A 22065-nucleotide genomic window follows, 5' to 3' on the forward strand; every position below is an offset into this window, starting at 1 on the left:
CAGAATTAGTCCAAATTGACAAAAAATACACAGAGCCCACAGACATTGCCAACATCCTAGCTGACAGGTTCAGTGCAAACTCCCCCCCCTTCCCCACCAAAAGGGCAAATATCTATCCCAACAGAGTGCTGCCCCCCTGACATCTCAGATGCTCAGGTAAGAGCCGCCCTCTCCAAAGCAAAAAACACAGCATCAATGGGACCAGATGGTGTCCCGGCTGTCCTACATGAACTCCAAGAAGAGCTAAACCCAAACATAAAACTACTGTTCAATCTTAGCCTTACTACAGGATATGTACCCAAAGAGTGGCGTACAGCAACAGTGGTCCCTCTCCACAAAGGTGGTGCCTCAACGGATCCTGGAAACTATCGCCCCATAAGCCTGACTAGCTTGGTCTGCAAAGCTATGGAAAGGATCATCATGGACCTCATAAATAAAGATATTGGGGACCTAGAGACACTGGATCCTACCCAGTTTGGCTTTGTTAAGGGCAGATCCTGCCTCTTAAACCTGGTCGATTTCTTTGAAACAGTCACCAAGGCCAATGACGAGGGGAAGGTGGTCCACACAGCCTACCTGGACCTCGCAAAAGCCTTCGATACAATACCCCACTCGGGCATTATAGATAAGCTCACCAGCTTAAATATAAACCCCTATGTCACTAGATGGGTTGCAAACTGGCTCAAGGACAGAACCCACATGGTTAGAATTGCTGGAGCCATGTCAGACTCCAAACCAGTTACAAGTGGTGTCCCACAAGGCTCAGTCTTGGGACCTCTCTTGTTCGGTATATATTTCTCGACGGTACAGGCCAACACGGAAGGACTGTGGCTGACCAAGTTCGCAGAGGACTGCAAACTGGGCGCCATAATCAACTCTCCAGCCAACACAAGCATCCTCCAAAAGGGCCTCATAGAAACAGACAACTGGTGCCAGAGCCATGGCCTCAAGCTAAACGCCAAAAAGTGTATAGTCATCCCCTTTGGCAAAAACAAAGTGCCCACAAATTACCACATAAGTGGTAATCCATTAAGTACAGAAGAAGTCATTAGGGACCTGGGGACCCAAGTTGATAGCAATCTCTCATTTGACAACCACGTGGCCAAAGTGGTTAGAAAAACATTTTATATAGCCCACCTAATCATGAAGGGATTCACATCTAGATCAGGGGAGGTCATCGTGCCTCTTTACTCATCCCTCATCAGGCCCATAATACAGTACAATGCCCCTTTTGGGATGTACCTTACTAGACACCTGCAGCAACTGGAAAGACCCCAAAAGTACCTCACCAAGAGGATCAAAGGGCTCAAACAGATGCCATATGCTGCCAGGTTAAAGAAACTCCAGCTCTACTCAGTGGCATACCGCCTGCTCAGAGGCTATCTGTGCCTGACGTATAAAGCCATGTCCAACCCGGAATTAATGGACATGCTGCACCTCAGAAAATCCAAATCCCATCGAGCTACGCGCTCGAGAGACTTGAACCTCAGCACTGAAATAAATAGGACATGCTGGAGGGACAGATTCATAACCCAGAGGCTCCCTTCACTCTGGAATAAAATCCCAGTCCAGGTTAGGCAGAGTCCCACACTGACTCTCAAGAGGAATCTTGATGAGTGGATGGGAGATCGTAGGTTTACCCAAGCTATCACTTCTGTGTCACTGTTGGACAGAGGCACAGTATACTAACCTCAAAAAAGGCATAGCAAAATTAATTTAAAATGGGTGGCGAAAGCCAAACACACTCTGGCTAGGCTTATAAAATGCCCTACAGCAGATAGGCTAGTATGAACCTATGAGCAGAATCCTCATAGGTAGATAAGAGTAAATCCTGGTCATCAGAGGAAACAGAAATTTCAGAATCCTGGTCAGAAGCATCATAAGCAAATTCAGTCCTAGGTCTCTTAGAGGGGGAGGTTTGGCTTCCCCTGATTAAAGTAATAAGGTTTTCAGCTATTCTTATCATTTGTGTTTTAGGCATAGAGGCCTGACCATGCGGTCTGGGTGTTGGTTTTCTAGTCATGGTTCGAGATTTAGGCCTTGAAGAAGAAGATGGTGTCAGTTTAATATACAAGTCAGTAGGCCTGAATACATCCTCAGAAGCCGGTGCCTGCACAGCGGCTCCGGACCCATCCAAGGTAGAGACATCCGCAAGTTCCATGGTTGAATAATCTCATGGCATACCGGACTACGAATGGGTCTCAGTAGAGGCCTGTGAATGTGAAGTAGCGGGTATCAGGGGCTGCGAAAGTGCCTCACTGAGTACCGGCGAACTGGCAACTGGTTTAGGAGAAGTGTCTTCGGCAGCTTTGGAGCTAGGCAGCCTGTCTCTGTCTTTATCTAAGTTTTTTCGGAATGTCGGTAGTCGAATGGCTTACCGAAGACATATCTGGATAATTAAACTGAGCACCAAAATATTTAGAAACATAAAATATACTGATGACGAATGGTTCGTTGCTTAAATAAGAGACAAAACCAACAGCAAGGTACGTCGTGGTCATGGCCTAGGCAAGGAATACAGTACAAATGGAAATCTTTATGAGGTATTTGTTTTCCACAAGAAATACAATTATTGACTTTTACTGACATCGGTTTAGAGCAAGAAAAAGTTTCCCCAACGGGGTACTTAGCTTTAGTTGAAGACTTCGGTTCAGAAACTCAAAAACGAAAATTTCAGGAGTTGGCCGACCGGCACTTGCGAACTGCTTCTGCTTCAGGCACCGCACGGCAAGAAAGACTGATGTAATGGCATCGGCCGCATGCTTTATACCCCTGACTACCTGACATCACGGAAGATGAGTAGTCAACCAACACAGAACCCAAGACTTCGATAATCAGGCCAACTGAGGGCTAATGTAAGCAGATAACCCTAATGTGATGATTGCAACAGTGAAACAGAAAGAACATCCTGCAGATGTTGTTCTAGTCTTCTTGAATATGCTTTTATAGGTCCTGGTGGGTAGAGTCCTTTTCTGTTGTAAACAAAGGTAATACAGTCCTTAAGCCATTTCATAGGTTGGTACTAGGCTATCAGCCCTAGGGCCTATACAAGCCTAGTCATAATTCCCTAGCTATTTCTTCCCAGGATATTTACTTCCCTGGTCCCATCTAGCAGGGTGACTGACGTGATCCTCGGGGTGAATTTCCCATCTCCCATCCAATCGTCAAGGTTCCTTTTGAAGAGGGCCAGAGAGGCGCTCAGGTTGACATGTGTGGGCAGTCCATTCCAGAGTATGGGGTGTCTCTGGGTCAGGAAGGTACTGGATGGCCTAAAAAGACTGAAAAGGCAATAAATAGTTGGCCGGATTTTCTAATATCCTTTGTTCTGTGAAGGTAGAAACACAATTATTGAATACAGTTACTAAATGTACACAGACATTCTCCTCTGTTGGAAAAATTAGCAAAAAAAAACTGGGAGATGTAAAGTTTGATTGATATTTCACTCAGAAATAACCTTTGGTAAAAAGGAAAGATTTGTCTGGAGGGAGACTCTGTCCTTATGAAATATCAAATAAGTGGGTTTTGCAGGACAAGACTTGTATTTCCGATATATTCTCCTGGCAGAAGTGACAGCTATTAAAAATAATTTTCCAGGACAAGAATTTTAAGTCACAAGTTGCTGAAGGTTCTAAAGGGGAGAAGCGAGAGACTGCAGTACTAAATTCAAATCCCAAGGGGCAGAGGATTATTTTATAAGGAGGTCTGAGCCTTAAGGTTCCTTTCAAAAAGGCGTCTGTGACATAAGGGATGAACCACTGAAACCAATATGAAAGTTAGAAATCGCAGCCAGATGCACCCGAATTGTAGAGGCTGATGAGCCAGACTCAGAGTAAGGCTAAGATGTCTAAAACTTTGTCAACAGGTGCTGATACGAGTCAAGATTACAGTCTAGTGACCACTTAGTGAACTTTAGCCACTTGTCATGATACAATTTTCTAACTGAAGGTTTGTGGTGGGCTAGAATGATGCGTTGGTCCGGGCAGGTGATGGAGGGATTACTGGCAATCATGGGAACTGAAGAAGCCACACACTGAGCTTCAGATGTTATAGATTTATATGAAACAGTCCCCCAGGATGGGACAATAGATCTGGAGCTAGGTCCAGTATCCAGGGTTTCTGAAGCAGATGAGGTCATAGGAAGCAAAACCAGACCGGTCAAGGCCAGAATTGGGCAATGAGAATTATTCTATTCTTTGACCTGCTGGCTTTCTTTAGAAACGGACATATCAGTGGAATCGGTGGAAAGGTATATAATAGAACAGAGGGCTAATTGTGAAGGACAGCATCTCTGCAGGACTCCCCCCAAGGGGGGCAGAATTAGGGCAAAGTAACTGCTGCACTTGTTGTCCAGAGAAGATGCTAACAGGTCGCAACAAGGTTGGCCCCAGTGATGGAATATCTTGTGCGTCACCACTGGATTGAGAGACCACTCGTGAGGCAGGAGGATGGTTCTCCTCAATTTCTCCGTAATCACATTGGTGCTCCTCGGAATGTGCATTGCTATCAGAAAGGGGTCGAAGGAAAAATCGCCCATTGCCAAACTCTGAGCACTTCTCAGCAAAGAGGGTATGACCTGGTTCCCCTTTGCATGATGTACTAGACTACCGACATATTGTCTGTCTCTACTGCAATCGTTCCCAAAGGGAAAGTATCCTGAAATGCCTGTAACGCTAAGAGCACTGCCTTCATCTCTAGGACAATGATATGCAAGTTGGCCTCCAGCTGGGACCAAGTGCCTTGGACTGTCTTTCCCAGATGATGCCCCCCACCCTATCTGGGATGCATCCGTGGTCACTATGGCTTGGGGTTGAGGAAAGACAAAAGGTAAGGCCAGATAATATCTCGTTGGAGTGAAGCCACTAACATAGATCTTCTTTGCAATGACTGGTGATCAAACTCAGATGGGACAATGGTTGACTCAATAAGTACCATTGAGAGGCCAGAAGCCATTGAAGAATTTGCATGTGATATCTGGCCAGTGGAACTACAGTGACAGAGGCTGCCACTGACCCTACACCCTGTAGGAGTCTTGCTGCTACTTTCTTGCTATGATCGATCTGGCTCACTTGTGATCTGATCTTTGGAGCCTTTCTAGGGAAAGTGACGCAAGGCCGGTGACTGTCTAGCATTGCTCCAATGAATTCCAGGTGTTGTGATGATTCTAGATGAGAATTTTAGTAGTTTATAGTGATTCCTAAGCTGGAACAAAACAGAAGAGTGCAATCTTGTGCCTTTAGGAGTTGATGCCTCAAGGGAGCAGTAAGGGAGCCTGTCATCTAAATGTGGAAACACTCAGAATCTTAGCAGTCTGAGATGGGCTGCTACCACTGCCATACATTTGAACAGCCTGGGGCTGTGGTGAGATAAAAAAGCAGTGCCCTGAAGTGAAAGTAACTGGCTCTCAGCTGGAAGCGCAAGAATCTTCTGGACTGCTTGTCCATTTTTGTGTGTGTTAATATGCATCCTGAAGATCTATTGAGCACATCCAATCATCTATTTCCAAAAATGGAAGAACAGACTGAACCAAGACCATCCGGAATTTGGTTTGTTGAACTGATTTGTTCAACTGACTGAGATCCAAAAATCAGTCTGCAGTCCCCGGTTTTCTTTGGCACTAAAAAGAATCTTTAATAAATTCCGGATCCTGTCTGGTCTGGTGAGACTGCCTGGATGACTCTTTTTTCGAGCAGTTTTTGACCTTCTAAGACTGCTGCCTCCCTGCGACTAGGTGGAACGTACGGGATTCTTCTTGGTCCTTTTGGTCCTTCTGAAAGGGGGATGTTGTGACCTCTGGTAATAATCCTCTGCACCCCTTTGTCTGTTGTCATTTCTTGCCAGGCAGATTGATGCAGGGGATAATCGCCCCCCAACTGCCTTTAGAGGAAGGCAATCAAGCCTCCTTTCAGGAGCGCTGACAAGAGTTACCAAAGAAAGTCTCTGGAACCCTGATTCTGCAGGCCATTTCTACCTCCTGAATGGCGTCTTCCATTACTACTCCCCACTCTGCACCAGGGAAAGTCAAAACCACGTCAGTCCTGGAAAGGTCCTTGGGTCTTTTTGAACCACAGCCTACCACTTCTCTGGTTCCAGGAAAAAGGCAGCTGAGGAGTATAAAACCCTACGCCCATGGCAGAAAGGGTTTTTCCATCTGTCTCACATCTGGCTAGAGTCTCTAACCTTGGGGACAAACAGGGATGATGTGTCAAACAAAGCACTGACGAAAGAATGCTTAAACGGCTCAGCAAACTCACACAAGTGCATCCAAGCGCGTCTCCTAATGGCTACGCCTGAACCCGCTCCTCTTACCGCCCCTTTGGCAACATGGGCAATTAGCCTCATGAACAAATTGAAGAGCGAGTCTAGGATGGTGAGCTGAGAAGCAACTTTGTCTCGAGTTCCTTCAGCTACTGCTCCTGAAACAGTATCTGAAAGCTCTTTAATCAGATTTCTTTGAAGCCTGGTAAAATGTGCCATACAGTTCAAGGATCTGACAGCGAAAGTCGATGAAGCATATAAGCGCTTCCCAAATCTATCCATCATCCTAGACTCTTTGTAGGACTTTCATCAGCAAGTTCCTTTTTAGTGGCTGCCGCAACCACCATGGCATCAACAGGAATTCCTTTGGCTCAATATTGCTCATCTTTAGGGGTACAGAGACTGAGATCAGGCCTCTTGGGGATCGGCTTGATAGTGTCGGGTATCTTTCAAGATAGCTGAGCAATCAACTTTTTCTTCAAAGGAACTTCTTCGGTGGAATGATGCAGAGGTTTCCGAAGGCAACATAACCCAAGAAGTCTGGTCTTGAGACTTTTGTGCCCTCTGTCCAATGGCACAGACTAGCAGAAGCACCAGTCGAGGGGGTGGACAGGATGTTCGGTCTGGCAGGGAAGGCATAGACTGTTTGTCCACAATGGACAAGGCCCTCTCCATAGCCTGGAAAGAAGGCCTCCCATAGAGGGACAGGAGCCAGGAATCGAAATAGACTCCTTCAGAACCGTGGTCCCACCCCACACCAAGAAGGCCGCCCCTGATGTAGAAGCCAGGGCTGAGCTTACATATGCCGATGCACCAAGGGGCATGGAAAACTCCGAAAGAATCTAAGCTGAACCCTGCCCCCTGGAATCGACAACGGAGCCTCGACCCCGGGAGGTCTCCAGTTCCAAGGAACCAGTAGAACTTAGGGTAACTAACCGGTGTCAGAGCATAAGCTTTGGCCAGCACCGAAGCAATCGAAGCTGGAAAGGTCACCACCAGGAGGTCCGAAATCTCAGCTGGAGTTGAAGCAGGAATATGGACAGGGGTAGAAGGCGGCAAGTTTGTACAGCTAACAAGGCTAGGAACCATGGATTGAGGTAATCCCCTTGCCATCAGGAGCTGGTCCACCAGTCTCATGATATCAGACTCTTGATAGACTCATGGTGGACCAAATAGAGGAGGCTGATTGAGACCTTGGTGGCCATCTCTCCAAAGAAGGGCAGGGAGGATGGTCCGCAAATGGGTCTATGGAATGCGAGTAGGTTTTATGGGGTAAAACAATTAACTGAGGGTCCTTCGATAACGAGAGATCCATTGGTACTGAAGGAAGAGTTGTCTGCATCAATATGGGAAATGAAGAAATCTGTGCCGACAGCACCAGTGTGTGAGAATCTTGTTCCTCCGGTGTACAGCAGGCTGTCAGCATCATGAGAGACTTGGCCAATTTCGAAGGCGGTTCCGACTGAGAAGTCTGAACAGAGTGATTCTGTTCTTTAGGCTTAGAAGAAGTTGAAAAAGAGGAGGAACTGGCTTCTGTCTTCGGACCAGATATTGCCTCTTTAAATTCAAATTTGAGAAGGCCTTTCAATATCAACTTATTCTTGCGCTCTATCCGGGTCCTGGAACTGAACCCATGACAGATCACAGTCTTCTTACAGATAGACCACAACAAGACAATACACACAGTGTGTCCATCTGAGTTGGGCATCTTTCTATCACATTTTTGGCACCTCTTGAAGCCAGAGGTACCATTAGAGGGTTTGTCGGTCATATCTACAAAGTAAAGTCACCTTATACACAGATACACACACACACGTAAGACAAATTTTTTTTTTTTTTTTTTTTTTTTTTAATATCAGGGAAAGGAAAAGGGGGGGAAACTACCAACAATGGTACAAGAAGTTACCCAAAGGTAAAAAGGGGAAACAAGTACCAACAATAATACTTGAGACTACCTGAAGGTAAAGGAGAGAGGAAACATGCACTCGCACACACGATAAAAGATATCTAGAGGAGCAGGTAGTATAGACAGAAATAAAAGATAAACTTGAAAGACTGGACAGTAAGGACAAACTGACTTACTGTTTTAAGAAATGCTACAGCTCGAGAGCTTGGATTGAACACGTCTGACACTACGAAGCAGCTAATGAGATCTGAGGTAATTTGGTGAGGAATATTGTGGGTAGAGCTGAGCTTGAGAGTTTTTGGAAGGCGCAAACTAGAATAACGGTGGAGTCGCTTCCAAGGCTCGGAACAGAGCCCCACAATCAAGGATTATCTGAAGAGCGACATCAGATCAAAAGTTACTGAAAGAATACTTCTCTTCAGTCTTCTCAAAAGTTAGCAAAGTAATGGTTCAATGCCAGAAGGGAGGCAAGGAAGAATAGTGAGAAAGTGAGACAGTGGATGGATACCAAAACACAGAGATAGGAGCTTAACAGCAACTGGCTGCTCTTGGGGTAGGGTAAAGAACAAGGACCAGGTTGGTTGCATTCTAAAGCTCTCACATATGTCAACTCCCTAAAAGTGATCTTAAAATGATTACTGGATAGTGCAGAATGGCCAAAGTTCTTAAGAACAGCAAGTGTGATACCCTTGTACAAGGGCTTAACACTGGCAAGGAAAATCATGGAAACTCTTGAGGGGAAAGAAAGGCAGCATTTCTAGAAATAACAATCTCCATGATCGTAACCAATACAAGATTTTAGCTAAAGGGAGTTGCCAGTCAACCCTGATCAAATTTTACAATTTGGTTACAAAAGAATCTGACAAGGGAATATCATAATATGCAGCCTTCCTTGACTTCAGAAAGGCTTCTGATTTTGTCTCATAATGGAGGTTGACAGGAAAACTAGAGGGGCAGAAGGCAGGTCCAAGTCTGGGAAGCTAGAGAGCTCTAGGGTTGAATGGTAGGACACAGATGGTTTTTAAATGGTGAAAGGGACAAAGATGGGAATTAAAGTGCCTACTGGAGTATCACAGGGGGTCTTCATCCTGGGTCCACTATTCTTTAGGGAGTTTGAGTTATACAAATTGAACAGAACTCAAAACAAAATTAACCTCATTGCTGATGAAACAAAGACCAACAGCGCAGGGCGGGAAAGGGAGGAGGAGCCTATTAAAGGATTTGGAAAGGCTGAACAAAACAGAAAGGTCACAACTGAGATTCATCACAACTGATTTGGATAATCAAAGGAAGAGGAGCGGACACAGGCTGCAGCAAGCACAATGGTATGAAGCATCTTCAGTGTGTTAGATTCCCAAGAAAAAAGTAATATTTCCACTCTATTAGGCCTTGGCAGACCACACCTAAATTACCAAATGTAGTAGTTCTGGAGGCCATATGAGAAATATAAAGTACAGTTGTGTGCCTACCATAAATGTAGATGTTTGAGTGTATTCACTGTTGCAGTCATTACACTTGGGTTATCCTGCTGGCAGGCTACCCGCAGTCTGCCTGAATTCAAAAGTCCTGGTCTGGCGTCGGTTGCTGTTGCCTCTTCCCTGACGTCAGTGCGCCAGGGGTATAAAAGATGCAGCTGATGCCATTTTCTTCAGTTTTTCTTGCCCCAGATGTCAGGTGCCCGCAAAAGGGCAGGCTGTAAAAATTATGATCATAAAAAAGCATACACATAACCTTCATCTACAAGCAAATACACCACATAGGTTGTATAGAATAGAGAGGCACAGATAAGTCCCAGCAAAGAAAAAGGGGGATGGTAGGAGGGTAACCTGGACTGCAACAATGAATACACTCGAACATCTACATTTACGGTAGGTACACAACTGTACTATGTTCATCATGTTTCACTGTTGCAGTCATTACACTTGGGTTGAATCCCAAAGCGGAGGTTGGGTGGCTGGACCAAAATAGAGTTTGGCGTGGCTATGAGGCCCTGCAGAACTGCAGTGGCAAAGCCTGCTCTGGATTTGGAGTAGAGAGGTAAATGGTAGTGCTTTGTAAAAGTGTGCACTGAAGTCCATGTTGCAGCCTCCAAAACATCCTTGGTTGGTACTCCTCTAAGGAAGGCTGCTGAAGTGGCTGCTGCTCTGGTAGAATGTGGCCTAATGCCCTTGAGCACTGATTTGTCATGTTGTGAATAGCAGAAACAAATGCAGTGGCATATCCATTTTGAAACAGTCTGCTTTGAAATGGCTTTTCCTTGCGAACCTGCAGCATATGCTACCAAGAGTTGCTCAGTCTTTCTGAAGGCTTTAGTCTTGTCCAAGTAAAAACGTAGCTGTCTGTGTATGTCCAATGTATGCAGAAGTCTCTCCCCCTTATTCTGTGGGTTTGGATAAAAGGTAGGCAAATGAATGGTTTGGTTAAGAGCCACGCTGGACACTACCTTAGGAATAAATGTCGGGTTTGTCCTTAGAGAAACCCTGTCCTGATGGAAAATAATAAAAGGTTCCACAGCCATTAGTGCCTGTAACTCTGAAACTCTTCTTGCTGAAGTTATTGCTAGGAGAAGAGTGGTTTTCCATGACGAGTATTTTATCTCTGCTGGATTGGCTGGCTCAAAAGGAGGCAGTGTGAGTTTTTCCAAGACAAAATTGAGGTCCCATGCAGGTATTGGAGCTCTCCTTGGAGGTCTTATGTTTTTGGCCCCTCTAAGAAACTGTCTTAGCAGCGGATGAGAAAAAATAGATGGGTCCGTATATTAATGAGCTGAAATGGCAGAGGCATGGATCTTAATTGATGAGAAGGATAGGCCTTTGTCCAGCATCTCAGTTAGGTATTGCAAAATCTGAGGAATATTTGGTACAAGCGAGTCAATTCCCTGTGCTTGGTTCCAAGCACAGAATATCTTCCATTTTTCTGCATAAGAATTTCTGGTGCTGGGCCTCCTGGCCTCCAAAATAACATCCATAACTGCTTTAGAGAGAGGTGTGTTCTGAATGATTACATTATCCACCATGCAGCCAGATTTAGAGTTCTGAGTTGGCTGTGCAGGATCTGATTTTTCTGTTGGGTCAGCAAATGAGGTATTAGAGGCAATGTCCAGGCTGGGCCTTGAGACAAGCTCTTTAGGATTGGGTACCAGTGCTGGCGTGGCCAGTCTGGGGCAACCAGTATCATTTTTGGCTTCGATTGTCTGACCTTTAGGAGTACCTTGGAGAGGAGAGGCAGAGGAGGGAAGGCATATACTGTAAGGGCTTTCCAGCTGAATGAAAGGGCGTCCACTTTCCATGCTTGCTTGTGATAAGTCCGAGTGCAGAATCTCTGTAGCTGGCAGTTGTGAGGGGAGGCGAATAGATGTGTGGGCATCACCATTTCCCTGTTATCATGTTGAAGATTTGTGGATCTAGTTTCCACTCGTTTGGATCCATGAGGTTTCTGCTTAGTTCATCTGCCAAAGTATTTGTCTTTCATGGCACGAATTGTGCTTGCAGATGTACTTGATAAGTCAATGCTGTGTCCCACAAAGTCATGGTTTGCCTGCAGAGGGTGTAGGAAATGTGTGCCCCCTTGTTTGTTTAATGTACCACATGACTGTAGTATTGTCCGTCTTTATCAGTAGTTGTCCTGGATGAAGTAGGTCCTTGAAGGCTGTCAGGGCATTTTGTACAGCTAGCATCTCTTTTTGATTGATATGAAGATGCAATTGGTTTGTGGGCCATGTGCCCTGAATACATTTTCCTGCCATGTGCACCCCCCCCCCAGGCATAATCTGATGCATCTGTTAGTGTCTGCCTGGCAGTGGGTAAGGTGAATGGCTGTCCCTTGTTGTGGTGACAGGCCTGTGCCCACCATTGAAATTCCTGTTGCAGGCAGGGAAGGAGAGTAATTACTATCTCCAGGCTGTGGCAATGTTGAGTCCAAACACTTTTTTAGATACCAATGTAGTTTCCTCATATGCAGTCTTGCATATGGAATTAGTAGAATGAGGGTGCCATGTAGCCCAGAGCCTGCAGAATTTTTCTTGCAGATAACTGGGTCTTTGTTGCCATGTCTTTGAAGTAAGAAGTCAGATCCCTTTGTTTGTCTGGCGTGAGATAAGCCATTTGGGCAGTTGTATTTAAGCTTGCACCCAGGAATATCATCTCTTGAGAGGGTACTAGCTTTGATTTATTTTCGTTTATTGTGTATCCTAGGCAAATTAGTAATCTTTTTAAAAACGCCAGATGCTGTAGCAGAATATCTTTGTTATTTGTTTGAATAAGGCAGTCATCCAAGTAGGGATATATTTGAATTCCTCTGTCTGCAAAATGCAATTGCTGGTGCCAGGCATTTTGTGAAGACCCTGGGCGCAGTAGATAAGTCAAAGGGCAGTGCAGAAAATTGGTATTGCATTGAGCCAGCTATGAATCTGAGGTACCTTCTGCAAGATTGTCTGATTGGGACATGCAGGTATGCCTCCTTGAGGTCCAAAGTTACAAGCCAAGCCTTCTTGTCTAGCATGGGCAGAAGCTGCTGTAGAGTCAACATTTAGAATTTTGAGACGTCCAGAAAAGTATTTAGAATAGACAGGTCAAGAAAGCAGCAGGGCTTTTGTAAAGAAATGTATGGGAGTCTGGGACCCTGTAGTATCTGTCCGGCTTAACAGGGGCAGGAGGTAGAGAGTTTGGAGACAGGCCGGACTCTGAAAAAACATCATGTACTATATGTAGAACAGGAGGAACTGCAAGAGGTCTGTGCTGAGGAAGTAAAAGAAAGTCTCTTATCCTTTTCTTAGAATCGGAATAATCCTGGCTCTCCCAATGGAAATGCTCCCTCATGGTATGCAGGATTTCCCTAAATGAATAGTCCTCAGGAGGCGAAGCTGAATAGAATCTTCAGCATCAGAATCCTCATAGGGAGAAACAGAATATCCCTGATCAGAAGAGGAATCAGAGGAAAGTGAAACCTGATCAGAGGAATCATATTCAGTGTCTTGCCTAGGCCTCTTATCAGGAGGAGGATGGGAACCCCTGATCAAAGTAATTGGGTCTTCGGCCATTTTGAGCATCTGTTTTTTAGACATAGAAGTCTGTCCTGGAAAATGCTGTACTGGTTTCATTGTCTTTAAAACTGTTTTAGACTTTGTCTTGGATGCTGAAGTAGGCTTTATATAAAGTTGTGTAGGTCTGAAGACACCCTCAGAAGCCGATGCCTGCTCAGCAGCTCCAGACCCATCTGAGGGATTAACTTCCGAAGGGCCAATACCTTGAGTATCCAGAGGCCTAGCTGTCTCCACGTGGGAATCAGAGGCGGCCTGTGGCTCTGAGGTAGTGGGAGTCAGGGGCTGCAAAAGTGCCTCACTGAGCAGCGGTGAACCGGAGACTGGCCTAGAAGAGGCTTCGCCGGTTTTGGACCTTGGATGCTTGTCCTTGTCTTTATCCTTGCATTTTTTATGAATTCCGGTCGTCGGTTGTTCCGACGGAATTATGTAGTTAAACCTTCTGCCAAAATAATGAAAAGCAAAATCGTACCGATGCTTAATAGTGCGTTGATTAAATCTAGCACAAAACCGACAACTAGCAACATCGTGGTCAGGGCCTAGGCAAGGAATACAGTAAGAGGGGAAATCCTTATGAGGTATTTGCTTCCCACAAGAAATACAATTGTTAACTTTTTCTGACATCGGTCTGGAGCAAGAAAAAAGTTTCCCCAACGGGGTACTTAGCTTTATTGAAGACTTCGGTTCTGAAATTCGATTTTGAAAATCTCAGGATTCGGTCGGCCGGCACTTGCGAACTGCTTTTGCTTTGGGCACCGCGCGGCAAGAAAGACTGAAGAAAATGGCGTCGGCTGCATCTTTTATACCCCTGGCACACTGACGTCAGGGAAGAGACAACAGCAACCGACGCCGGATCAGGACTTTGGAATTCAGGCCGACTGCAGGTAGCCTGCCAGCAGGATAACCCAAGTGTAATGACTGCCACAGTGAAACACGATGAACATCAGCAGACAACTGGAAGGAATTCAGAAAGAAGCTACCAGAAAGATCCATGGAATAGAGGGGAAGGAATATGATCAGGGTCTACACGAGCTACAGCTCTTCTCATGTGAAACCAGAAGAGCTTGGGGGGGGGGTGGGTTGAGAGTGGTACAAACGAAAATAATATGAAGTTAAATGTGAAGGGGTTATTTGGACCAGGAAGCCTGGAGGTGAAGGGGGGGAATAAGCAGCAAACTGCATGAACTAAATATTCCTGGAATTTCAAGAGTACCTTTTCACAAACTTTATGTTACACCCAAGCTGCATACTACTGGAATGGGTGGTGAACAGCAAATCCACAGAAGCTTTCAAGACAGCATGGAACAGGCAGAAAAAGGGGAAGAAAAAAAGAATGCTATGGCACTTAGAGGAGATGAGACAAAATTACTGTCTCCTTCTGCCATCAAGCAAATTTAACATTATGGCTCAGTGAAACCAATATATCAGATTTCTTAGAAGAATGTGCAAACCCATAGGCTTTATAATACATAAACCACAACAACCTCTTTATCGAACTCAAGAACTACGTCTTAACTGTATAACTGACGGACACTTGGCAAGGAAAATAAATTGCTGGCAGATTATTCTCCTTGTAAAGTGGCAAGTACTGAATCATACAAAACCATTTTGAATGCACCGTTTAAAAATCAAATGCCTCAGTTTCCCCCACTTCAGCGCCAGTCTCTCAGCATATTTCTCATTAGAACTGAAATATTAAAAAAAATAAATAAAATTCTTTACTTCATATACAGTAAGCATTATGATACACACAGTATAGGCTGATACATTTAAAAAAAGTTTGCCTCTGCAACACAGCAAAACAACCAAGACAAAAAAATAAATAAAAACACAATTTATTTTTATTTCTAAAAGCAATAAAGGCTCTCAGCACTTTGGCCAATCAGGTTCACTAGCAAGACCAAACCTTAGCTGTGAGTACATATATCAAAACCCATACCCTTGTCATGTATTAATGCAATAAGCGAATAATACATACACATCTCATTATCACTACACATATGAAACCAGAATGGGCTTCTCTAAGCACATAACCATAAAAGTACACTTGCATCTGTCCACTGTAATACTATCATTGAGCGAGAAATTTGTTTAATGCTGACTTGCTCAAATTTTAAAGGTGACTATTGGTAGGATTTATCCTGATTCAACAAAGTATAGCAATAATGATGACTCTATTGTTTTATTCAAATGACTGTCTCAACATTTCTGAAGTTTTGTGCTAGTTAAAAAAAAAAAAACTCATCTCTACCTTGGGAAGTTAACAAGAATGAAATTCATTATAAACAGTGTCTTCATTTGCTCCAAAGAGAAAGATCATTCAAATGACCAATAGGAAACTGCCTCATCACATATCAAACATTTATTTACTTTTGCAATCTTACCTAATCTGGGAAAGTGTGATGTCCAGTTTCTTCCAGAGAGAAGCCAGAGCTGTCTGAATATCCAGCGTTGTTTCTAGTAAAATAAAGTCCGGAGTTTACTTCAGTGCTATGTGCATATATTATGTTCAAAGCATAGGCTGCTAACATTGAATTACATACAATTCCTTCATATCCCTTTACTGCACCATCCCAAATGTCTATAAACCAAAGTAATCCCTTTTCCTTTTATCGTTACCTCACATGTCCATTGCCTTTCCCATAACCGTCCCGAATCTCCTTTCCTTCATTAGCCATACGTTCATCATTGCCTTCACGTCTACTTCAACCATTTTCCCATTTCACAACCGAAAACTAACCTAAACCTTTTCCCAAAATGTAACCAACCTTCTACTTCATTAATACACACTCCACCTATAATGTTTTCTTTTACAACAAACAGTTCTATTTTTAACTATTATACTCAGGCTACTCACCACTGTTCCACTGGATCCAATTCTAAGATGAGATCTGCCTTCTCTTCTATTTTTCATTCCAATTTTTTTTTTTGCAGTACCTTTGGCTATATGGATCGTATCCAGGACAGGATTCAACAGGTCAGCTTCAGAAAGGTCTGGCTTCCTCTGACATCTTCATTCCGACTGCCAACTGGACAGCCAATTGTCAGGAAATCAAATGTCAGAGGGAAGCAGTCATCAGGACTTTCTTGCCAATTCAGAGAAAATAGCATACTGACAATGACCCTCCAAAAGATATAAAAAGAAACCAAAAATGTGTCCCAACAACTAACTATATAACGCAGAGGGATGACGGCTAGATAAGGTCATTTCAACAGTGAGGAATTCAAAAATCTAACGTTATGGTAAGTGCAACTTGCACAACTACTATGTTAATCATTCTCACTGCTGCAGTAGCCTTTAGCGATACAGGTTGATTACCAAAGCTTATACAACCTGGGAAGATGAGGGTATAAGGATTCAGGAGCCCCTGGAGAATATTTCTAGCAAAAATGCTTTGTAGAAGTATACACAGTGGACCAATTTGCTGCTTCCAGAATGCTCCTAAAGTCCACTCTTTTCCAATATGCCATTGTAAATGCCAAGGTTCTAATAGAATATGCCTTTATACAGCCTGGCTGGTTTACCATAGTGAGTATAAAAACAACAGAGGACAACGACCCCAAAATACACCCTTGTGTCACATAAGAAATAAATAGCTGATTTGCTTTTCTAAATGCCTCAGTTCTGTTAAGATAGCACCTAAGCTGCCAATGCATGTCCACAGTATACAGAACCTTTTTTCCCTAGTTCTGATGATCTGTATAGAACATGGGAGATTGATAGCTTGATTCAAAGTAAACTATGAAATAACTTTCGGTATAAATGAGAAATTTGTGCTTAATGAGACATTATCTCCGTGGAAAGTTAAATATGGTTCATTCACAATGAAAGAATTTTTATAACTATAGGACACTGCAATCAACTGGAATGACACTCTTCTTGCAGATGTCAGAGCAAGAAGTATTGTTTTCCATGTAAGGAATCTTGTATCAGCTTGATGAGCTAGTTCTATGGGAGTTGTTAACTTTTTCAACAAAGTCAAGATCTAAGGAAGGGGCCACCTTGTTTACTATGAAGCTTAATATGCAACCCCCTTTAAAAACCTGTTTTATCAAAAACAGAGAAGAAAGGGAGGAGCCATGAGCAGAAATGCTAAAATATTTGCCAAACGTACATTCACAGAGTAAGACTGGACAGAGGAAAGTAACGCTCACAAATATTTCAGCACCCACATAATCTGTGATGGGACTCTGGTAACTGGTTAGGCGCCAACTAGAAAATCTTTTTCACTTGCCAATACACAATTTCTTAGTAGCAGACTTTCTTACCTCCTTTCATACCTTCTGCAAATCCAGATGAAAGAGGTACTTGTAAGACCTCAAAAGTCAATCTTGTAGGTAGTTAGAGATGTTTAAGACTGGGGTGAATCAAACTCCCCCTTGTCTTGTTTTGAGAAGGACGAGGAGGCTTGTGGTAAACGCCCTTGGACAGTTCCATAAGAAGAGAGAACTAGTGTTACTTGCGCCAAAGGGAGTCACCACAGTGATTTTTAGAGAGTCTTTTTGAATCTTCAGAATTATCCAAGGTATCAATGAGAAGGTGGAAATGTAAAACAAAACATTCCCAACCACGGGAATAAAGATGCATCTGTTTTCAAGACTTGCTACGAAGGCCTCCTAGTACAGAATGTGTTCTGGTGTCTTATTTTGAAAACATGCAAACAGATCAGTTTTAGGTGTTCATCATAACTTGATCTACTCCTGGAAGATTCCTGCTTTCAAGTTCCATTCGTAACGGTCTGCACTGGTCCTGCTCAGCTTGTCTACCATTATATTTTGCTCTGATGGAAGGTACGGTGCTTGTAGGGTTAAGGAATCCTGTAGAGATACTATCCAAGACATCACAGTCAGCATTCAGAGGGTACAGCCTTTTAGCCCCTTGCTTGTTTATGTACTACAACACTGTAGTGTTGTCTGTAATCACCTGAAGAAGGAAAAGCATCACAGTCAAAATCTCTGACATTTATGTTCTTTGGTCTGCCCAAGGAATTCCAGAGGCTATGCACCTTTATCCCCAAAGCAACTGTTCCAAAGTAATTCAATGACATCCGGCAAAAAACTAAATGAAGCACACTAAAATTTCTCCCACTCAACGAAGCTGTAGAATTCTTTAATTCTACATTTCTCACAATCCTAAATAGTCTTGCCCCAACTCTGGTCAAAAACGATCAAGTCAAAACATACAATTCGTCTTACAAAGTCCACAAAGCAAGTAATGTCCACTAGAGACCAAGTCTGGCAAAAAAACAAAACACCATCTAACCTCAATCTATATAAACAACTTCGCAACCAAGCCAAATGCCTAGTTATCAAAGACAAAAAGGAATACTTCCAGGCTATCCAAGACCAACATAAACTAAGCCCCAAGAAATTTTGGGGAGCAATCAACTACCTACTCCTTTCCTAGAACTAACAATCCATGTCCAAACCCATAGCCTCCATCTTTAACACTTACTTCGACACCATAACAAAAAAAAAACTTCCCACCACCTTCCCACCTATTAAGGCTGACCCAACAGGTACTCCACCTTTGCACTCCCCTACAAATCCTCTACCTTCTTACACGCTAACACCCATTCTCACCTCCACTATCAAAAAAAACTTTTACACAAATTCAAACCCTATATCAACACCCCTAATAACTTACCAGTAGAATACTTACAACTCTCAGCCTCCTCCATCTCATAGCCTATTAGCATCCTGATAAACAGATCCATTAAGGAATCCTGCATACCTGATATATGGAAAAAAGCATTCATTCTATCACTTCACAAAGGCGGCAATAACTCTGACATCTTAAACTTCCATCCCAGGCTCTAAAATTCTAGAGAAATGTATTTACACTCAGCTCCTCAGTCACTTGATACAACACCAAATCCTCTCTCCCACTCAACATGGCTTTAGGCCATTCAGTAACCACTATTTTAAGCCATGTTTGGTCGTATGGAATTGGGAGAATACACACCAGACACGTTAAAACTGTATCTGCATGATTGTTTTATATGAGACTGGTTATTATTATTATTTTCTGTCCTTAGTATAACATTTACTTATTTTAAGGTTTATTTGAATAATTTATGGCTTATTAATGTCAGCCGCTACATTGTTGAGATGGTCGGCTGGGGCATTATAGGCTTATTGAAAGTAAAAGTGTGATTTTTATTAAGTTATAATCGTTGGTTTAATATAAATAGGGATATGTTATATATGTGTTTGTATTAAAATGCTTTTAGGGCGAATTGCCTTTTAGAAGTTGATGTAGGAGGGTGTGTTGATCACGTCCTGTTTCTAAACATATTAAAGTTAGTCACTGCAGTGGCGCAAGATTTAAAATTTCTGATGAAGTTGCTGTAGGAGCGCCAACCAAAAGCTACATTGAGTTGCGGCTTAATTAAATATTCTTTTTCCACTGGTATTCAGCGTTGTTTCCTTTTTGGATTACTCTTTTGACCGGAATCATGGGGAGCGGATTGGCAAGCTTTCTGCAGTAGTTTGTCTTGTTGTTGTTGGAGTTGTTTAGGCCAGGACATAGTACTACTACTGCCCTAATTTCCTTCTTCAACACAGTAAACAGAGCTTGAGATGCTATATGCTTAGTCTCAGTATTATTTCTAGATCTATCAAAGTCATGCAACACTATATATCATACTCCCTTCCTGCTTAATAAACTCACTAAATTTGGGCCATCTCTCCCTAACCTACAATAGTTTATTAACTTATCTCAGTGACAGCCACCAATCTACTAAATGGCTTCATTCTTCCTCCCCTTTCATAACTACACATACAGGTGTTCCCCCAAGGTTCAATATTGGGACCCCTCTTATTCAGCATATCTGTCAATAACTTTCATTCCTCTCTCATCCACAGTACCATCATCTAATATGTAGATGACTCGACTATCATCTGCTCTGCTAAATCTGCTTCCACTCTACAGCATCTCACACAAGAAGCATTTACTTCCATTGAAACCTGGATGTCCCAGAACAATCTTGGTCTCAACCCCAATAAAATAAAACTTTTAATATTTACCCCCACAAAAATCCAGCTCTGTTGACAAGTCACTATTCACCATTTGCTCACAAAATACCACCATTACTGAAGTTGCCCCCAGCACCAAATTACTAGGTGTCATCAACGTCAGACCTTCACATTTACAGTAACATCAAAAAAAAAAAAAACATCAGAAACTAGGTGCCCTCTATAAGCACAACTATTTTCTTAGTCTCACTGCAAAACAGGCTCTGGGCTCATCCTTCCTGATTCCAACACTTCTATACGATGCTCCTATCCTCTCCAATCTACAGTCCCCCTTGAGAATAAAACTAGACTCTTGCTATAACAAAGTCGCCAAATTCGACACAAATGCTAAATATTCTACCCATCATTGTTCCTCTCTGCAGCAACTAAATTGGCTAGAATCCCAACACTATCTCACATTCTTACAATTAACTACAGCCCATAAGCTCATCTACCACCCAGAAACCTGCCCTTCTCTCTCTCTTCCATACTGACCATGTACCATCCGAACCAGCTCCTTAGGTCTGAAAACAAAATGTTACCATCAGTAGAGAAACCCAAGCTCTCAGCTGGCCAACTGTATTCCTATAATCTCTCTCCAAGGCATGGAATAAGCTCCCTCCATCACTCAGAACAATCAGCAACCTGGCCTCCTTTAAAAAATCCCTCAAACTGCATCTCTCCTCAAAATGGCTATGCTCCTGTTCCCAAACGCACAACCTCAACTCCTGATTTCTCCTCCCAGTGCTATACCTCTATCACATCATTTCCTTCATTCTTCCTACTTAATGCTTCCTTGTTACTTTCACCTGTCCTTTCCACCCTCTGCACTTCTATCTCCTACTATAATTACTTTTTATTTAATCTCCTCACAGCTATGCACCTGCAGATATATTACTATCATGCATACTAGAATATACTCTATGCACCATTGTAATCATCATTCACCAACATCTTCACTGAAATCTATGCCATTTATTATTTCTGTATGTCAATGATTGTATTTTTTGCACTGTTGCTTCTATTACCAGTTTTATGCATTGTAATTGTACTGTATGATTTTTTTTTTGTTTATGTGATTATATTTTCTTGTATGTAATTTTGTGGAGTTTTCTCCCTGGGCCTCCACTGAAAATGGGCTCATTTCAGGCCCAGTGGACTTTTCTGGTTAACAAATGCAATATAATAATAAAGTCCGAGGCATCTGTAGTTACAACTGACTTGGCATATGAGAAGTAAAGGAGAAACATGGACTTAGACATTTTTTGTCTCGATCAGTGCAGTTCTTTTTGACAAGAGTACAACTGGAACCTGAAATTCCACAGAATGAAGATGTCGGGTACATGTGTTCTTCATAAACTACTGAATTTTACTCGAGTGCCTAGTGACAGAAGTCAAAAGTATCAGAGAAACCAAGAACCCTAGAATTCCTGAGATATTCCCTTGCAAAACTCAAGAGATTGACTGCAGAAGCTCAGAAATATTCCCACATAAAAATCCAATTTCTCCATTGTAAGAAAAACCTTTTGGTGAGACATTTCTATAAGGCTGCCCAGAAACACAATCTTGTGTGACAGAGCTAAGGAGAATGTTTGTACATTTACCAGGAATACCAGATTGGTAAAAAAGAGATGAAACCCACAATAAATACTCTTGGCAACTGGGAAGACAGCCTGCAAAGACTGGTAAGTTATCTAAAAAAGAAATACATGAATGCCATGCAGACTGCAACGAGCCATCACTGGGGATAGACACTTTTTAAAACACACTGAGTTGTAGACAACTCAAAGGATAATGCAAACAGCTAATGCAACCTATACACAGATAATTTTAAGATATTATTTGAAGT

At 42.8% G+C, this 22065-nt stretch overlaps 1 protein-coding gene across 1 annotated transcript in view; it reads right to left on the reverse strand.

Annotated features, from left to right (window-relative positions):
• LOC122802816 (protein NPAT) overlaps positions 1-22065 on the reverse strand; it is a gene marked incomplete in the record, with an annotated part of 1438521 nt that overhangs the window by 1339694 nt on the left and 76762 nt on the right. Inside the window, 1 exon segment of the mRNA XM_044072621.1 lies at positions 15584-15656. Coding sequence (XP_043928556.1) covers positions 15584-15656 — 73 coding nt within the window.

This window comes from Protopterus annectens, chromosome 5.part0 (assembly GCF_019279795.1).
Source record: "Protopterus annectens isolate FY-2018-M chromosome 5.part0, PAN1.0, whole genome shotgun sequence".
Taxonomy (NCBI): domain Eukaryota; kingdom Metazoa; phylum Chordata; order Ceratodontiformes; family Protopteridae; genus Protopterus; species Protopterus annectens.